At 39.8% G+C, this 17782-nt stretch overlaps 1 protein-coding gene across 3 annotated transcripts in view; it reads left to right on the top strand.

Moving 5' to 3' along the window:
* Positions 1-247: 247 nt before the first annotated feature.
* Positions 248-17782, top strand: part of LOC120242474 (UDP-glucuronosyltransferase 3A2-like) — a 30349-nt gene continuing 12814 nt past the window's right edge. The window contains exons 1-3 of one of the 3 annotated variants that reach the window (XM_039248268.1): positions 248-341; positions 2545-2646; positions 12117-12122. In XM_039248268.1, coding sequence (XP_039104199.1) covers positions 248-341; positions 2545-2646; positions 12117-12122 — 202 coding nt within the window. Of the gene's footprint in view, positions 342-2544; positions 2651-4437; positions 4440-12116; positions 12123-17782 lie in introns of all 3 variants that reach the window. The other 2 variants (XM_039248270.1, XM_039248267.1) reach the window with 2 other exon arrangements.

Raw genomic sequence — 17782 nt, 5'->3', positions numbered from 1 at the left:
GATCAAATATCCAGTGAAGCAAGCACCCAAGAGAAGGGGCAGAAGGGCCAAAAGCCACTAACAGAAAAGAAAACAGACAGGATCTATCTCTCACCTCTTACCAAGCTTCCTACCAGAGCCTTTCCTTGGCTGCCAGTGCATAGCTTGTCCCCAGGTCATACAGGTCGCTGTGCGGGACTCAGAGAAGCAGAGAGAGCACAGAGCTCTGGGCACAGGGCTGGGATCTACAGCTGGTACAGGAGTCAGCATGGCAGGCCAGCGGGTGCTGCTGCTAGCAGGTTTTCTTCTGTCTGAGTTCCTGCTCTCAGAGGCCGCCAAAATTCTGACGGTATCTTCATTGGGTGAGTGCTGGAAGGAGAACAGACACAGATGCATCCCAGGTGCTCAGGCAAACTAGCCCTGCTTCATAGGTCATTCTTTGTAATTTTCCAGACCTTGTTTGGATTCCAGGCCAGAGGAGGGAGAGGCAGGAGAGACATGGGGGTCAGAGAGGAGTCCCCACTGCTGGGATGGGGAAGTTAGCTTTGGAGAAAACAACAGTTCCCTTTCCTCTCTCTTTATCTGCTCTGGAGGTGTGTCCTATTCTGCATTGCTGGGGCCAGAATTTAGATCCAGTGCTGACCTGGAGACCTTGAGCTGCCTACTCCTGGTGCAACTGGGACTTTCAGAGGCACACCCTAAAAGTCTGAGGGTGCAGTGTTTGCCAGTAGAAAGCAGAAGAAGGTGAGGTCAGTTTTAGGCTCTTGGAGGCCAAGGACAGGGGCTCCTGGAGAGCAGCAGCACAAATGGGCATATTTCACTAAAAGGAAGCGTGGAAACTGGCTTGGCAGAGGAGAGGCCCTCAAACAATCAAGGTATTGGGAGCCCCTCTCTTTTGCCCTTGCTGCTAGAAGGTTTTGAAGGACAGTGAAGCAGTTAATTCTGCGTGAACCCAGTTTTAATGCTTTTGCTTTTGCCCCAAAGGGAACGGGAACATTTATTTTGGTGTTCAAGAAAGTTTTTGGATCTATCCTGACAGGATAGAGGGCTCCCAGGGTCACTTGTAGATCCCCAGGAATCTGGGAATCTGGGCTAGAAGAAACCATAGAGTTAACCTAATTGGGCATCCCACTTTTATTTCCTGACAGGGAACCTGAGGGTCAGGGAAATCAGGGGCCTTTTGCAAGAGCACACCAGACCTCCCTGATGTCACACACACGGACTTCATTCACGATTTCTTACCTCAAAACTGTCTTCTTCCTCAGACTCTACTCTTTACAGTGGGGATTCCTAAAAATCAGTATTGAAAAACCTGCTTTCCATTTTAAATCTGTTTTTAATGATAGAAGCAACAGAAAAAAGAGCTGCCTCATCTCTTGAAATTGCATGTCCTCTGGACTCTGAGACGGGGGCAAGTGAGGTTTGCAGGGGCTGGAAGGCCTGCCTTTCCGGGAATGCACTAGGCTCATCATCGTCCTCAGGAATGGCTCCCTCTGTAGGAAGCCTTCTCCTCTGCATCCATTTCTTGCAGGGGTTAAAAGTGAGCCAGAGAAGGCATCTGAGGGTGTAGGGTTTGTGTTTTATGTAATCTGTGTTACCTCAGGCAACAGGAATATAGATATAAAAAACTAGTACAATATCTACAGATATACACCATTGCTGTAGTTCTACATTTCTCTCTTGACTCAATCATCATGAGATCATTATCTTTCAAACAACCCTTGCTTTCCAACATAGGCAAATTCTATCCCTTGACCCATAGATTCAAGAAAACTGCTACATGATATTACATGGCTTTAGGTATTGGTGTGATAACCTGTATCTCCCCAGAGAATTATGCTTCTGTTTCCTTAGGATCCCAGGATTTTCCTGTGTTGGGTGATGACCCAGTCTTACATGAATACAGGATCCTATAGTTCCACCCAAAGGGCTCACATTTATCCTGAATGCCTTAATTTGATGTTTAGTAAAATGTGGGCCCCAACTGAGGAACATCTGGACAAATATGTTTCGGTCTGAAGAATCTTGTCTCTGAGCAGTGACTCTACCCTCTTCTGTTTCTGTGGCTTGGACTGATATTCATGTTCTCATGTTTCTGGCTTCCACATTAACATAAATTTCCAGAGAGAGGGACTCCAGAAATAGTTTTGAATGATTGTTATTTAGAACCCCATTATTCTCATAGTCTTGTGCCAAAATTTACAGCAAATTTCCTTTCCTAAAGAACACAGTATCCATAAAGTCAGCCTAAATTGCAGCATGTGCCTAGGATCAAGAGATCCTTCAGGCTTTAGCATAGAGAAACTTATCTCACTGGCATGGAAATCTTGAATTGCAAAAAAGAATCTTTCATGGAAGATTGCTACATATTAAGATTTGGTGAGATAGAATGTGGGTATATGGTCTGGGGCTTACCCAAAACAAAACCAAAGGACTAAAAGAACACATCTTCTTCTACTGACCACCAACTCTCTGATGACTTACCCTGTATTTCCAGATCCCCCACATCAATTTCAGACCCTCTGTTCTCACCTTTACAAAAATGAAATTTTGTATTGTTCCTAGGTGGAAGCCATTATCTACTGCTGGACCGGGTATCTCAGATTCTTCAAGATCATGGTCATAATGTCACCATGCTTCTTTACGAAGGAGATTATTTAGTCCCAAGTATGTTTTTTTTTTTTTTTTGTAATTATTAAATGTATCTATCCCAGGAAAGGATAGACAATGTCTTTTGTATAGCATTGCTTAGCACAAAATCTTTTTTAATCTAGTTGTATTTAAAAATGGAAAAATGTGGGGACGCCTGGGTGGCTTAGTCGGTTAAGCGTTCGACTTTCGCTTAGGTCATGACCTCGCAGTTCGTGGGTTCGAGCCCCGCATCGGGCTCTGTGCTGACTGCCAGCTCAGAGCCTGGAGCCTGTTTCAGTCTGTGACTCCCTCTCTCTCTGACCCTCCCCTGCTCACGCTGTCTCTCTCTCTCTCTCCTAGAAATAAATAATAAAAAATAAAAAAAAAATAAAAATAAAAATGGAAAAATGTGTGTGTGTGTACGCATGTTTTATGTTAAGTGCCAGATATCTTGTTAGACTGTGTAGACCTGGCTCCCATGGTGCCATATCTGCATATTTTACCTCATGCTCTGGTTATTTTATCCATTATTTAGCACGGAATATAAAATTTTCAAAGATTATTATAAAACTGTGTATTATACCTTCAAATCTTTCAGCTTTTGTTTTAGATATTTTGATGGTCTCTAATTAGGTGTCTGTATGTGTATAATTTTATATCTTCTTGCTGTATTGAAACTTTTATCAATATATAATGTTTTTCTTTATCTCTTATAATTTTTTTATTAAAATCAATTGTATTTGACATTTGCTCATTGGCTTCTGATTTCTTTTGGTTATTACTTGCATGGAGTATTTTTTCCCCATCATTTTCCTTTTAGTCTATCTGTGTCATTGCAGATAGATTCCACTGTATGTGGAAATGTTGCAAAGACAATACAGAAAGTTCCCATACATCCTTTACCCTGTTTCCCCCATTGTCAATATCTTTTTATTTGTAATTATTTTATTAATATGTTTTATTGAAGTATAGTTGACACACACACCCACTCCCACATTTTTCCATCTTTAAATACAACTATATATGTTATGCTATACTCACGTGTGTAGCTACCATCTCTCACCATATGAAGCTATTACAAGTTGGTCGTGTACTTTTATCCATTCTTCCAATGTCTGTCTTTTTTGGAGAATTTAATCCATGTATATTTAAAGTAATTACTGATAAGGAGACTTACTTCTGTCATTTTGCTATTTGTTTTCTATATGCCTTATAACGTTTTTGTCTCTTACTCTCTGAATTACTGTTTCTTTTGTGGTTAGGTGATTCATTGTAAAATGTCAATTCTTTTTTTAATTATTATTTATTTATTTATTTATTTATTTCTAGGAGAGAGAGAGAGACAGCGTGAGCAGGGGAGGGTCAGAGAGAGAGGGAGTCAGACTGAAACAGGCTCCAGGCTCTGAGCTCGCGGTCAGCACAGAGCCCGACGTGGGGCTCGAACCCACGAACCGCGAGATCATGACCTAAGCAAAAGTCGGACGCTTAACCGACTAAGCCACCCAGGCGCCCCTGTAAAATGTTAATTCTTTACTCATTTTCTTTTGTGTATATTTTACAGCTTTTTTGTGTGTGTGGTTACCATGGGGATGTCATTTAACCTGCTAAATCTATGACACTCAGATTTTAATTTATACCAGCTTAATAACAGTCAAACATTCTGTTCCTAGATGGCTTTATCTCCAACTCTTTGGTTAGTTGATGTCACACAATTACATTTTTATACATTATGTAAGCCCAAACATAAATTATCATTAATTTGAATGCATTAGTATGTTAACTTATGTAGAAAATTTGAGTGGAATTACAAATTTCAAATAATGATAGTAGTTTTTAAACAAATAATTTTTTAATATACTAGTCTCTTAAATCATATAGAAAACAATAACGTAGTTAGGGGCATTATTACAATAATAGTAGCTTTTATATTGCCCATTCATTTACTTCTTTAAAAATCTTTATATTTTTCATATACCTTTAAGTTACCCTCTGGTGTCCTTTCTTTCTTCCCTGAAGAAGTGCCTTGCGCTTTACTCCCAGGGCAGTTCTAGTGGTAAGAGATACCCTTAGTTTTGTTTCTCTGGGATTATGTTAACTTTCCTTGATTTTTTAAAAAAATATTTTTATTTATTTCTAGGAGAGAGAGAGAGAGACAGCGTGAGCAGGGGAGGGTCAGAGAGAGAGGGAGATAGAGACTCTGAAATAGGCTCCAGGCTCTGAGCTGGCAGTCAGCACAGAGCCCGACGCGGGGCGTGAACCCATGAACTGCGAGATCATGACCCAAGCGAAAGTCGGACGCTAAACCGACTAAGCCACCCAGGCGCCCCTAACTTTCCTTGATTTTTGATGGACAGAGTTGCCTGGTAATAAATTTTTATTTTGACAATCCTTGTTTTTTGCCTCCAAAATTTTTAATTAGAAATCTGACAGTCTCACTAACAATCACTTGTATGTGATAAATCACTTTTCTCTTGCTACTTTTAATATTCCCTCTTTCTCTTTCTGTATTTTGATATAGTGTGTCCTGATATGGGTGTCTGGGTTCTCTTTACTTGGAGTTTGATGAGTTTTCTGGATATCTATATTCAAATCTTTCATCCAATTTAGAAGGTTTTCAACCACTGTTACTTCATATGTTCTTTCTTGCCTTTCTTTCTACAGGGCATATGTTGGACCCTTAGTCTATGTTCCCTTTGCTTTAATCCTTTAACTTTCCATTCCTCAGACTTGACCATTTCTATTGTCTTCTCTTGAGGTTCATTGATAATTTCTTCTGCTTGTTTAAATCTGCCTTTGAATCCCTTGAGAGAAATTTTCATTTCATTTATTATAGTTTTCAGTGCTCGAATTTGTTTTTGGTTTCTCTTTAGATTTTCTACCTTCATTTAAAAACACTAAAATGTTTTTTCATTTATTTTAAGAGAGATAGAGAGTGAGTATGAGCTGGGGAGGAGCAGAAAGGGAAAGAGGAAGAGAGAGAATCCCAAGTAGGCTTCATGCTGTTAGCCCAGAGTCTGATGTGGGATTTGATCTTACAAACCATGAGAGCATTATCTGAGCTGAAATAAAGAAAAAACTGGACACTTAACCGACTGAGCCACCCAGACATCCCAATTACCCCTTTAGTGACATTTTGTAAACACCATTTCTCTGACTTTCTCCACATCTTCCTTTAATTCTCTGAGAATCTTTAAGGCAGTTAAAGTCATTGTCTAGTATATCTGCCATCAGGTCATTCTTAGGGACAGTTTCTGTTAATTTCTTATTTTCTTTGCACTAGGCCTTAGTTTCCTATTTCTTGGTGTGTCTTATGATTTTTGTTGAAAACTGAACACTTGAATATAACAATGTGTAAATCTGAAGATGAATCTCTTGTCCCTTCTCCAGGGTTTGCAGAATTTTTGTTATTAATTTTGTTTATTTATATTTAAAAGTTGCTTTATACTGTTTTATACTGTTTGTGTTGAGGATCAAACCAAGGTGTAAATTTCACTGTTCTCAGGTCTTTTCTGAACATTTTCCATGGCACTTTCTAGTTTTCCTGGTATAAGTAGTTGTTTTACAATGTCCCAGCTTTTAATAATTCCCCTTCAAATGGGGAAAATGAGAAAATGAGGGGGAAAAGGGGATATCAATCTTTTAAGACCTCTGGAAGTCCATTTAGCCAGAGAGGGAGGTGGCTGCAATAATAGAGTATGATGCAGAAACCATGCTGCCCGCTTCTTTGTCTGCATGTCTGTGATCAGAGCAACAATTAGCAATCAGAGCACAGATACTTGATATTTGTACAAGGTTATTTTCTGCCCACTCAGGCTCTTGAAACCTGTGTACAAGCTGCTCTATGAACACATGTATACAGCTTCCTGCTGCAGACTAAGGGATGGGGGATGGGTAGCTACCACTGTTGAGAGAGCTCAAATTGACTGAAATTATCTGCAATTTAGAGTTAAAGACTTCCTCTGGTAGTTGGAAACCATCAATTGGCCACAGAATTCCCAAATAGTTATTTCAGATAAAGTTGGTATTTGGAATTGTTGTCTACATCAGGAGATGTGAGTGTGTGTGTGTGTGTGTGTGTGTGTGTGTGTGAGTGTGTATGTGTGTATACATTTTTTACCAGTTCTATTTGAAAGAGTGTCCAAGAAAGTTCCTTATACTCTCATCCTGGAAATGGAACCATAATAGGTGTGTCTTGACAGTGTCAAGGATGGAAAGACCTTCAACTGAACAAGTAATTCTTCCCAGGTATTTAACCGAGGTGCCATGGCTTGTGCTTTGTGTGGGGCAGCAGCACATCCCTCTTTGTGAGCTCCTATGTGAATGTTTGTGTCTTGAATGTGCTCCATGAATCTCTACAAAAGGAGACTGCCCTCAATGTACTCTCATACATGTGCTTCTGGAGAAAGTTAAACGTGGTTGACGATCTTGCTGGCTAAACCTGTGAGAGGGCTGTTGAGGTAGTCCATGAGAAGCCAAGTTACAAGTTATTTGAATCCTTCAAAGGTAAAGGTGAAGAGACACTACAGCTGAACCTTGTTGAAAGAGGAATTAAACAGAATCTATTACCACATCTATGATTGTAAAGAATTTATTAGTACTTAGATATAGTCAGCAATTTCAGTAAGATTGGAAATGGAGGCTCTGATATGATGACTTTGGCATTAAAGTCATAGTAAGCCACTGAGGCACCAATCATTCAAGTTTAAGAATAGTCAAATTTGGCTATTGAATGGAGAACTGGTGGGGATAATCACTTCTTTGTTAGTGGATCCTTTATAAAAGGGATTTCATCCTTGAAGTCACTCTATTGAAACATATTTCATTGCATTAAAAGTTTTAATATATTGGGCAGATCACAGCGAGTTCCTTTTAGCCATGGTGTTAGTGCTAAAACCTTAATTTTATTTTATAACTTCTTATATAGGAGCAACCATAGCTATTGTGAGGTAACTTAATCAATGGTTACTATAACTATGGGATATTTAATCCCAGTAGTTAAGATAGGGCATGCACAATTGTCCTCTATCTAATATTTTGTAACTCCCAACAATAGAGGTACTTTGATAAATTTGGGTGGGCTCTCATGGGACATCTGTTATTTTCCCCGGTATTGACTAAGCTAAAGTATGTCACTGGGGGGTCTCATCTAATGTTAAAAGTGATTTAGAACCTTTGATGAAAGTCACAAAAGCCAATCTGTGTCCTTTCTCTGTTATAATATTTTAAAAGTAATGTTAGATTCCACATATATCAAAAGCTGAGACCTCTGTTTTATTTTTATTTTTTTAGTTTTTGTCAAGTTGGTTTCCATATAACACCTAGTGCTCATCGCAACAAGTGCCCTCCTCCATGCCCATCACCCCCCTTTCCCTCTCCCCCACCCCGACTAGCCCTCAATTTGTTCTCAGTATTTAAGAGTCTCTTATGGTTTGCCTCCCTCCCTCTCCTTAACTATTTTCCCCCTTCCCCTCCCCCATGGTCCTCTGTTAACTTTCTTCTGTTCCACACATGAAGGAAAACATATGGTATCTGTCCTTCTCTGCCTGACTTATTTCACTTAGCATAACACCCTCGAGTTCCATCCAAGTTGCTACACATGGCCAGATTTCATTCTTTCTCATTGCCATGGATTATTCCACTGTATAGATAAACCACATCTTCTGATCCATTCGTCAGTTGATGGACATTTAGGCTTTTTCCATGATTTGGCTATTGTTGAAAGTGCTGCTATGAACATTGGGGTACACGTGCGCCTATGCATCAGCACTCCTGTATCCCTTGGGTAAATTCCTAGCAGTGCTATTGCTGGGTCATAGGGGAGTTCTCTGGTTAATTTTTAGAGGAACCTCCACACTGTTTTCCAGAGGAGCTCACCAGATTACATTCTCATCAACAGTGTAGGAGGGTGCCCATTTCTCCACATCCTCACCAGCATCTAGAGGCTCCTGATTTGTTCATTGTAGCCACTTTGACGGACATGAGGTGGTATCTCAGTGTGGTTTTGATTATTGTCTCTCTGATGATGAAGGATGTTGAGCATCGTTTTATGTGTATGTTGGCCATCTGGATGTCCTTTTTGGAGAAGTGTCTGTTCATGTCTTCTGCCCATTTCTTCACTGGATTATTTGTTTCTCAGGTGTGGAGTTTGGTGAGTTCCTTCTTGATTTTGGATACTAGCCTTTTATCTGATATGTCATTTGCAACTATCTTTTCCCAATCTCTCGGTTGCCTATGAGTTTTATTTATTGATTGTTTTATTGATTGATTGATTGATTGTTTCTTTTGCCAGGCAGAAGCTTTTTATCTTGATGAGGTCCCAATAGTTTAGTTTTGCTCTTGATTCCCTTGCCTTTGGAGATGTGTCGAGTAAGAAATTTCTGCAGTTGAGACCACAGAGTTTGTGTCCTGCTTTCTCCTCTAGGGCTTTGATGGTTTCCTGTATCACATTTAGATCTTTCACCTGTTTTGAGTTTATTTTTGCGTAAGATATAAGAAAGTGGTCTAGTGTCATTCTTCTACATGTTGCTGTCTCGTTCTCCCAGCAACATCTGTTAAAGAGACTGTCTTTTATCCATAGGATACTCTTTTCCGCTTTGTCAAAGATTAGTTGGCCATACATTTGTGGGTCCAATTCTGAGTTCTCTATTCTATTCCATTGGTCTCTGTGTCTGTTTTTGTGCCAATACCATACTGTCTTGATGACTACAGCTTTGTAGTAGAGGCTAAAGTCTGGGATTGTGATGCCTCTTGTTTTGGTTTTCTTCTTCAATGCTACTTTGGTTATTCGGGGTCTTTTGTGGTTCCATACAAATTATAGGATTGTTTGTTCTAGCTTTGAGAAGAATGCTGGTGTAATTTTGATTGGGATTGCATTGGATGTGTGGATTGCTTTGGGTAGGAATGACATTTTAACAATATTTATTCTTCCGATCCATGAGCATGGAATGTTTTTCCATTTCTTTGTGTCTTCTTCAATTTCCTTCATACGTTTTCTATGGTTTTCACCATACAGATCTTTTACATCTTTGGCTAGGTTTATTCCTAGGTATTTTATGGTTTTTCTGTGCAATTGTGAATGGGGTCAGTTTCTTGATTTCTCTTTCTGTTGCTTCATTATTGGTGTATAAAAATGCAACCGATTTGTGTATATTGATTTTGTACCCTGCAACTTTGGTGAATTCATGGATCAGTTCTAGTAGACTTCTGGTGGAGCCTGTTGGATTTTCTATATAGAGTATAATGTCACCTGTGAAAATGAACGTTTGACTTCATCTTTGCCAATTCTGATGCCTTTTACTTCCTTTTGTTGTCTGATTGCTGATGCTAGGACTTCTAGCACTATGTTAAACTACAGTGATGAGAGTGGACATCCCTGTCATGTTCCTGATCTCAGGGGGAAAGCTCTCAGATTTCCCCATTGAGGATGATATTAGCTGTGGACTTTTCATAAATGGCTTTATGATGTTTAAGTACCTTCCTTCTATCCTGACTTATTTGAGGATCTTTATTAAGAAAGGATACTGTATTTTGTCAAATGTTTTTTCTGCCTCTATTGACAGGATCATATGGATTTTATCTTTTCTTTTGTTAATGTGATGTATCACATTGATTGACTTGCGAATATTGAACCAACCCTGTAACTCAGGATGAATCCCACTTGATCATGGTGGATAATTCTTTTTTTTTGCTGCTGAATTTGATTTGAAAGTATCTTTTTTTTTTAAATTTTTTAAATGTTTTATTTATTTCTAGGAGAGAGAGAGAGAGACAGCGTGAGCAGGGGAGGGTTAGAGAGAGAGGAGTCACAGACAGAAACAGGCTCTAGGCTCTGAGCTGGCAGTCAGCACAGAGCCCGACGCGGGGCTCGAGCCCACGAACCGCGAGATCATGACCTAAGCGAAAGTTGGACGCCCAACCGACTAAACCACCCAGGCGCCCCGATTTGAAAGTATCTTATTGAGGATTTTTGCGTCTGTATTCATCAAGGTTATTGGCATATAGTTCTCTCTCTCTCTTTTTTTTATTTTTGCTCTGTCTCTGTCTGGTTTAGGAATCAAAGTGATACTCGATTCATAGAATGTGTCCGGAGGTTTTCCTTCCATTTCTATTTTAGAATGGCTTGAGAAGAATGGAAATCAACACTGGTTTAAATGTTTGGTAGAATTCCCCAGGGAAGCTATCTGGCCCAGGGATCTTATTTGTTGAGAGATTTTTGATATCTGATTCAATTTCTTCACTAGTTATAGGTCCACTCAGATTTTCTATCTCTTCTTGTTGGAGTTTGGGTAGTGTGTGTGTGTGTTTAGAAATTTGTCCATTTTTTCTAGGTTGTCCAGTTTGTTGGCATATAATTTTTCATAGTATTCTCTGATAATTGCTTTTATTTCTGAGGGATTGGTTGTAATAAATCCATTTTAATTATTGATTTTGTCTATTGGGTGCTCTCTCTTTTCTTTCTGAGAAGCATGGGTAGAGGTTTATCAATTTTGTTTATTTAAAAAAAAACGACTCTTGGTTTCATTGATCTGTTTAACTGTCTTTTTTGGATTCTATATTGTTTATTTCTGCCCAGATATAAAACTTCTGCTGGTTTTGGGCTGTTCTTGCTGCTGTGCTTCTAGTTCCTTTAAGTGCACTGTTAGATTTTGTATTTGCACTTTTCCTAGTTTCTGTAAATAGGCCTAGAATGCACTGTACTTTCCTCTTAGGACTGCCTTTGTTGCAACCCAAAGAGTTTAGATAGTTGTATTTTAATTTTCATTTGTTTCCATATATTTTTAAATTTTTTCTGTAATTGCCTGATTGCCCCACTCATTCTTTAGTAGGGTGTTCTTTCATCTCCATGTTTTTGGAGGTTTTCCAGACTTCTTCCTGTGATTGATTTCAAGTTTCATAGCATTGTGATCTGAAAGAGGGCTTGGTAAGATCTCAATTCTTTTACATTTATTAAGGCCACTTTATGGCCCAGGATGTGATCTATTATTGAGAATGTGCCATGCGCACTCGAGAAGAAAGTGAATTCCATGGCCTCAGGATGTAGAGTTCTAAATATATCTGTCAAATCCATATGGTCCAATATGTCATTCAGGTCCATTGTTTCTTTAGTGATTTTGTGTTGCTGTAAGTGGAGTATTAAAGTCTCCTGCAATTAGCACATTCTTATCAATAAGATTGTTTCTGTTTGTGATTAATTGTTTTACGTATTTGGGTGCTTCCAAATTCGGTGCATAGATATTTATAATTGTTAGCTCTTCATGATGGATAGACCTTGTAATTATTATATAATGCCCTTCTTCAGCTCTTGTTACTGCCTTTACTTTAAAGTCCAGTTTGTCCAATATAAGTATGCTACTCCACCTTTCTTTTGACTTCCAGTAACATGATAGATATTTCTCCATCCCCTCACTTTCAATCTGAATGTGTCAGGTCTAACATGAGTCTCTTGTAGACAGCAAATAGATTTTTTTTTTTTATCCATTCTGCTATCCTATGTCTTTTGATTGGAGCATTTAGTCCACTTACATTCAGTCTTATTATTGAAAACTATGGGTTTAGATTCATTGTGTTCATTGTAGGATTCATGCTTGTGGTGGTGTCTCTGGTACTTTGTGTTCCTTGCAATAATTCTCTCATGGAGTCCCTCTTAGGATTTCTTGTAGGGCTGGCTTAGTGGTGATGAATTCTTTCAATTTTTGTTTGTTTGTGAAAACCTTAGTGTCTCCTATTCTGAATGATAGGCTTGCTGGATAGAGGATTCTTAGCTGCATATTTTTCCTGTCTTCACATTGATGATTTCCTGTCATTCCTTTTTTACCTGACAAGTTTTTGTAGATAGGTCTTCAACTACTCTGATATGTCTCCCTTTGTATGTTAGGACAGTTTTATCCCTAGCTGCTTTCAGAATCGTCTCTTTAGCTTTTTATTTTGCCAGTTTTACTATGATGTCATGCAGAAGATCAGTTCAAGTCAAAACCACACTGAGATACCACCTCACGCCAGTCAGAGTGGCTAAAATGAGCAAATTAGAGAACTCTAGATGCTGGCGAGGATGTGGAGAAACGGGCACCCTCCTACACTGTTGGTGGGAATGTAAACTGGTACAGCCCCTCTGGAAAACAGTGTGGAGGTTCCTCAGGAAACTAACAATAGAGCTCCCCTATGACCCAGCAATAGCACTGCTAGGAATTTACCCAAGGGATACAGAAATGCTGAGGCATAGGAGCACATGTACCCCAATGTTCATAGCAGCACTCTCCACAATAGCTAAAACATGGAAAGAGCCTAAGTGTCCATCAACAGATGAATGGATCAAGAAGATGTGGTTTATCTATACCATGGAATACTACATGGCAATGAGAAACAATGAAATCTGGCCATGTGTAGCAACATGGATGGACCTTGAGGGTGTTATGCTGAGCGAAATAAGTCAGGCAGAGAAGGACAAATATCATATGTTTGCACGTATAGGAGGATTAGGAGGAACTTGACGGAGGAACAAGGGGGAGAAGAAGGGCGGAAATGGTGGGGGAAAGGGAGAGAGGCAAACCATGAGAGACTCTTGAATGCTGACAAAAACTGAGGACTGATGGATGTGGGTGGGAGGGGGGGATGGGCATAGAGGAGGACACTTATGGGAATGAGCACTGAGTGTTATGTAGAAACTAATTTGACAATAAACTATTTGTAAAAAAAAAAAAAAAAAAAGATCAGTTCAAGTTACATCTGGGGGAAGTTCTCTGTGCCTCTTGGATTTCAATGTCTGTTTCCTTCCCCAGATTGGGGAAGTTCTCAGCTATAATTTGTTCAAGTACCCCTTCTGCCCCTTTCTCTCTCTCTTCGTCTTCTAGAATTCCTATAATAAGGATATTGTTCCATTTGATTGCATCACTCAGTGCTCAAATTCTCCTTTCATGCTCCTGGATGAATTTATCTCTCTTTTTCTTGGCTTCCTCTTTTTCTATAATTGTGTCTTCTAATTCATCTATTCTCCTCTCTGACTCTTCGATTCGTGTAGTGACGACCTCCATTTTATTATGCACCTCATTTATAGCATTTTTAAATTCATCATAACTATTTGTAAGGTCCATAATCTTTGTAGCAATAGCGTCTTGGTGTCTTCTATGGCTTTTTCAAGCCCAATGATTAATTTTATGACTATTGTTCTAAATTCTTGGTCAGTTATGTTGCTTATGCCTGTTTTGACCAATTCTTTAGCTGTCACTTCTTTCTAGAATTTATTCAGAGGAGAGTTCTTCCGTGTCATCATTCTGGCTAGTTTTCTGTCTCTTGTAAGTTTAAAAGCTTGTCATGCACTCTGCACCTGTGAGTGCTGCTATATTAAAGGAGGCTAATAGACTGTCCAGGGCCTTTCTGTTCAGGATGTTTTCTTTTAATGGTGTGCCTTGGTCTCTCTTGTTGTGACTTCAGTTGTTTTATTTCCCTACTCATAGTGATATTTGCGACTCTCCACCATGTGTACTTTGGCTTGTTCCTTGAAGTAGCCCTGGAAGGAAAACAGGCAGATAAAGAAACAGGGAATAAAAGCATGTAAACACACAAAGAAGCAAACCTAAAAATACCCCCCTTCCAAAAAAAAAAAAAAAAAAAAAAAAAAAACAAAAAAAACCCCCCAAAAAAAAAAAAAAAAAAACCAAAAGAGCAATAAGGGGCAGTCTATTTTTTTTTTTCAAAGGATAGTCTAAAAGCATAAAACCAGGGGCGCCTGGGTGACTCAGTCAGTTGAGCTTCTGACTTCATCTCAGGTCATGATATCATGGTTCGTGGATTCAGGCCCTGTGTCAGGCTCTGTGCTGACAGCTAGCTCAGAGCCTGGGAGCCTGTTTCAGATTCTGTGTCTCCCTCTCTCTCTGACACCCCCCCCCCTGCTCACGCCGTGTGTGTGTGTCTCTCTCTCTCAGAAATAAATTTAACAAAACATTTAAAAAATAAAAGCATGAAACCAGAAATCCCCGCTACAATTAAAGAACAGAGTGTACCCAGTGCTGATGGAAAAGCATATACAGAGAGAGAAATGACAGGGGTGGGGAGAAAGAGGAATTGAACATTGACCAGGCAGAGAGGCTAAAAGCCTAATTCAGAGAGATAAAAAGGAGAATATGGCAGAAGGTGAGGAGAAAAAAAAAATGAAGATAATATCACCCAGAGAAACTATATAGTCAGATTATTTCAGAGAGAGTAAGAGAAAGAGAAAGAAAGTTAATGTTGAAGGTGTAAAACATGCATCAAGAGAATGGATAAATATGCCTGTTTAAGCAAACCTATAACCAGAATACCCAGTCCAGAGGAGGAAAGAGATAAGAATGAGATAAGGAAGAATATATCTGAATAGCAAGAATTGATCTAGAGTTAATCACAGCAATGCATCAATGCTGGTCTTGCCCTGAGCTCCGGGAAAAAAGCAGCTGCCCAGCACAGATGGGCATGCTTTGGTGTAGGTGAACCTCGCCTCCAATGTGGGACCTGAGGGCCAGTCCCTGAGGCCCTGCCTTGGTGGTTGTAGGGAGATAAGTGGAAACCTCCCAGTCCCTTCTTGATCCAAGCGTTGCAAATCACTCTTTTGAGTCCAATCTTACTGTGCTGCAGGCACAGCCAAGGTGGCTCATATTCTGTGTCCTGCACCTAGCCTCATTTCCAGATCTTACTCCATGTGCATTAATGATACTGCCCAAAATGTAATCCAGCAAGTTGGGGCACTTCCTAGCAGGGGATCAAGTAGGGGATCTGATCCTCTTGATGCTGAATGCGTCCCTTATGTAGCATCTATCCCAGAGGGAATTTCTGAGACTGGGGCACCCAGCCGAAAGAAAGCTCTCCAGTTAGACATAGGATCTCTTTCCAAAAGCCCTGCAGTTAGAAGTAGGATGATAGGATCCCTCTCCATCCCGGGAGGAGGTTTTTCTCTTCTCCAGGGACATTTCTATGCGTCCCCAGCTGCTCTTTCTTTTCTCTTTGTCTCTCAGCAGAGGGGGCACTCTCCCCTCCGTGCTTCCGTGTCCAGGCCCATTTTTATCTTCCCCAGTTTGCAATCACGCACCTATGAGGCTGTCTTCTTAGTGGACTCCATCTCTTTTCTTCCCAGGCTATTGCAGTTCAGAGTCCTTTGGCTTCAGTCATCTTTTGTTTGAGAGATGCAGGTGGGAAGTATGGAGTTCCCTATTTCTCTGCCATCTTACCTGTTTCCTCACTGACACCCCTGTTTTAATTTCTTTCCACACTCTCCCATGCTGTAATTTCCCGTTCACTGCCATTCCTTTCATTGTCATTACATATACTAGCCCTGGTCATATGTCCTAATTAGTATAACCAAAGCTAAGGGCCTTCCTGATGGTGATTTTAGAGAACTGAGATTAAGCTGAGTTTGAATTAACCCTTGAATCAACCCCATGGGATTGTTATCAGTGTTTCCTTGTTACCGTGTTAATTAAGGTTTTCTTATAGCTACAGAGATAACCAGCAACAGTAGCAAAGGTATTTTCTGGGGTTCTAGTGCACCTTATACTTTTACAGGTGTGGATCTCATCAGATGACATGGTAATATCCTTCTTCACACCATTCAGTGGGCTTGTAAACTGGAATCTTAACTCAGAGCACTGTTTATAATGGGGCAGTCCTTGAGATGTACAACCATTGGTCACATGGTTCTACCTAGCCTGGTGTCGATCACATAGTTCATGCTGAAATCTAGAAACAAAGTCATTTCTGACACAGATGATAGGTTTGTGTGAAACACATGACCAGGGCCACTTAATGGCTAAAGCCATATTTTTGTTTCTAAATGCCAATTATGGAAGCTTCTGAATGGGATGGAGGTGACAGTTCTCCTCGTTGGGTCTAGCTTGCTCGGCTGAAAATCTTGGTCACACAAGGGAAGTCAGGCTGACGCTTTCTCTTCGTTATTCCAAGATATGTCACAGAAAGTTAAAGAGGAGATGGAGCTTGAAAGCTGTAAACAGTCTAGCTTCAAAATTGGTGCCAGGCTCTTTATTACATGTCATAGACTCTGGGTCTGGAGTTCTCTCTTGTCCAGCAAGAAAGTGGACCAGGATTGAAATGTGAGAGAGGCTAATGTCTGGGAGGAGACAAGAACCCTGAGGAGGGTCCTTGATCTGTTTTTATTAGGATCAGAAGGCTTACAAGTGTGATGGACATGCACAAAGAAATAATGAAGCCATGAACATTAACTCATGGGTGTGGGGGAAAGGGGGTTTTGAAGATCTGCTGTGTTAGGGGTTTGGGTTAATACAAAACAGAATCCTGGCACCAGGCAATTGGTTGTTTACAGCAGGCATGAGATGCCAACTCTGTTTACCTAAACTGTCCTAGAGGACAAGAAAGACACAGCATGGTACCTCATGGTCAACAAGGCACCTTTCTTTTGCTAATTCTGCTCTGTGCAACTTCACTCTGCTGCTGTCTCTAAAGTCTTGTTTTCCTCTTTTTGTCCATCTTTCCTATGAAAGCAGCTTTCTTCTATTGTACTAAGTTGGGGGTTGTTTAGGCCCTGAATATCTAATCTTGTTTACCTCATTTTGGATGCTTTCATCCTGAGACTTTTCTATTCCTACATCTTTGTCCTATTCCCCGGGGCCTTTGCCTGTTTACCTAATCTGTTTTACCTAATCTTGGATGCGTACATCTGTTGGCTTTCTATATCTTTATGCTTTGTTAACCCATCAGTACAAGCTAGGGAATTCCTAAGCTTATTCTCCATAATTACACGAGTTATGGGGGAAATGCCAGAATGGTAAGTAGGACTGCAGAGGATGACTATTGTTAACTTAGCTTGTGGCATATTTTGAGCTGAGTGAAAAACCTTTGCATGTATCACTTTTAAGTAATAAAAAGATTATATTTCCCTAGAGGACAAAGGACTGGGGAGCTGGGATAAAATTAAATAGGTATTTAAATACAAAGTGTACCACTTACTATATGTGCAACCTTGACAAATTATCTGACACTTCATTTATCTTTGTCTTCTCACCTGTAAAATGAAGAGTATCTGTAACTTTACATGAAAGCTTTAAATAGAAACTTAGGGTACTTTAAATTGAATAAACGTAATTGAATTATTATAAGGTTCTCAATAAATACCATCAGATCCTATGACTGAAGAGATTAAAAAGCAAGCAAAAAGCCAAAAAACCTCGAAAAG

This window comes from Hyaena hyaena, unplaced genomic scaffold, assembly GCF_003009895.1.
Source record: "Hyaena hyaena isolate Hyena2069 unplaced genomic scaffold, ASM300989v1 scaffold_310, whole genome shotgun sequence".
Classification (NCBI taxonomy): domain Eukaryota; kingdom Metazoa; phylum Chordata; class Mammalia; order Carnivora; family Hyaenidae; genus Hyaena; species Hyaena hyaena.
The sequence above is the reverse complement of the archived record's forward strand: the minus strand, read 5'-3'. Positions and strand labels throughout refer to the sequence as shown.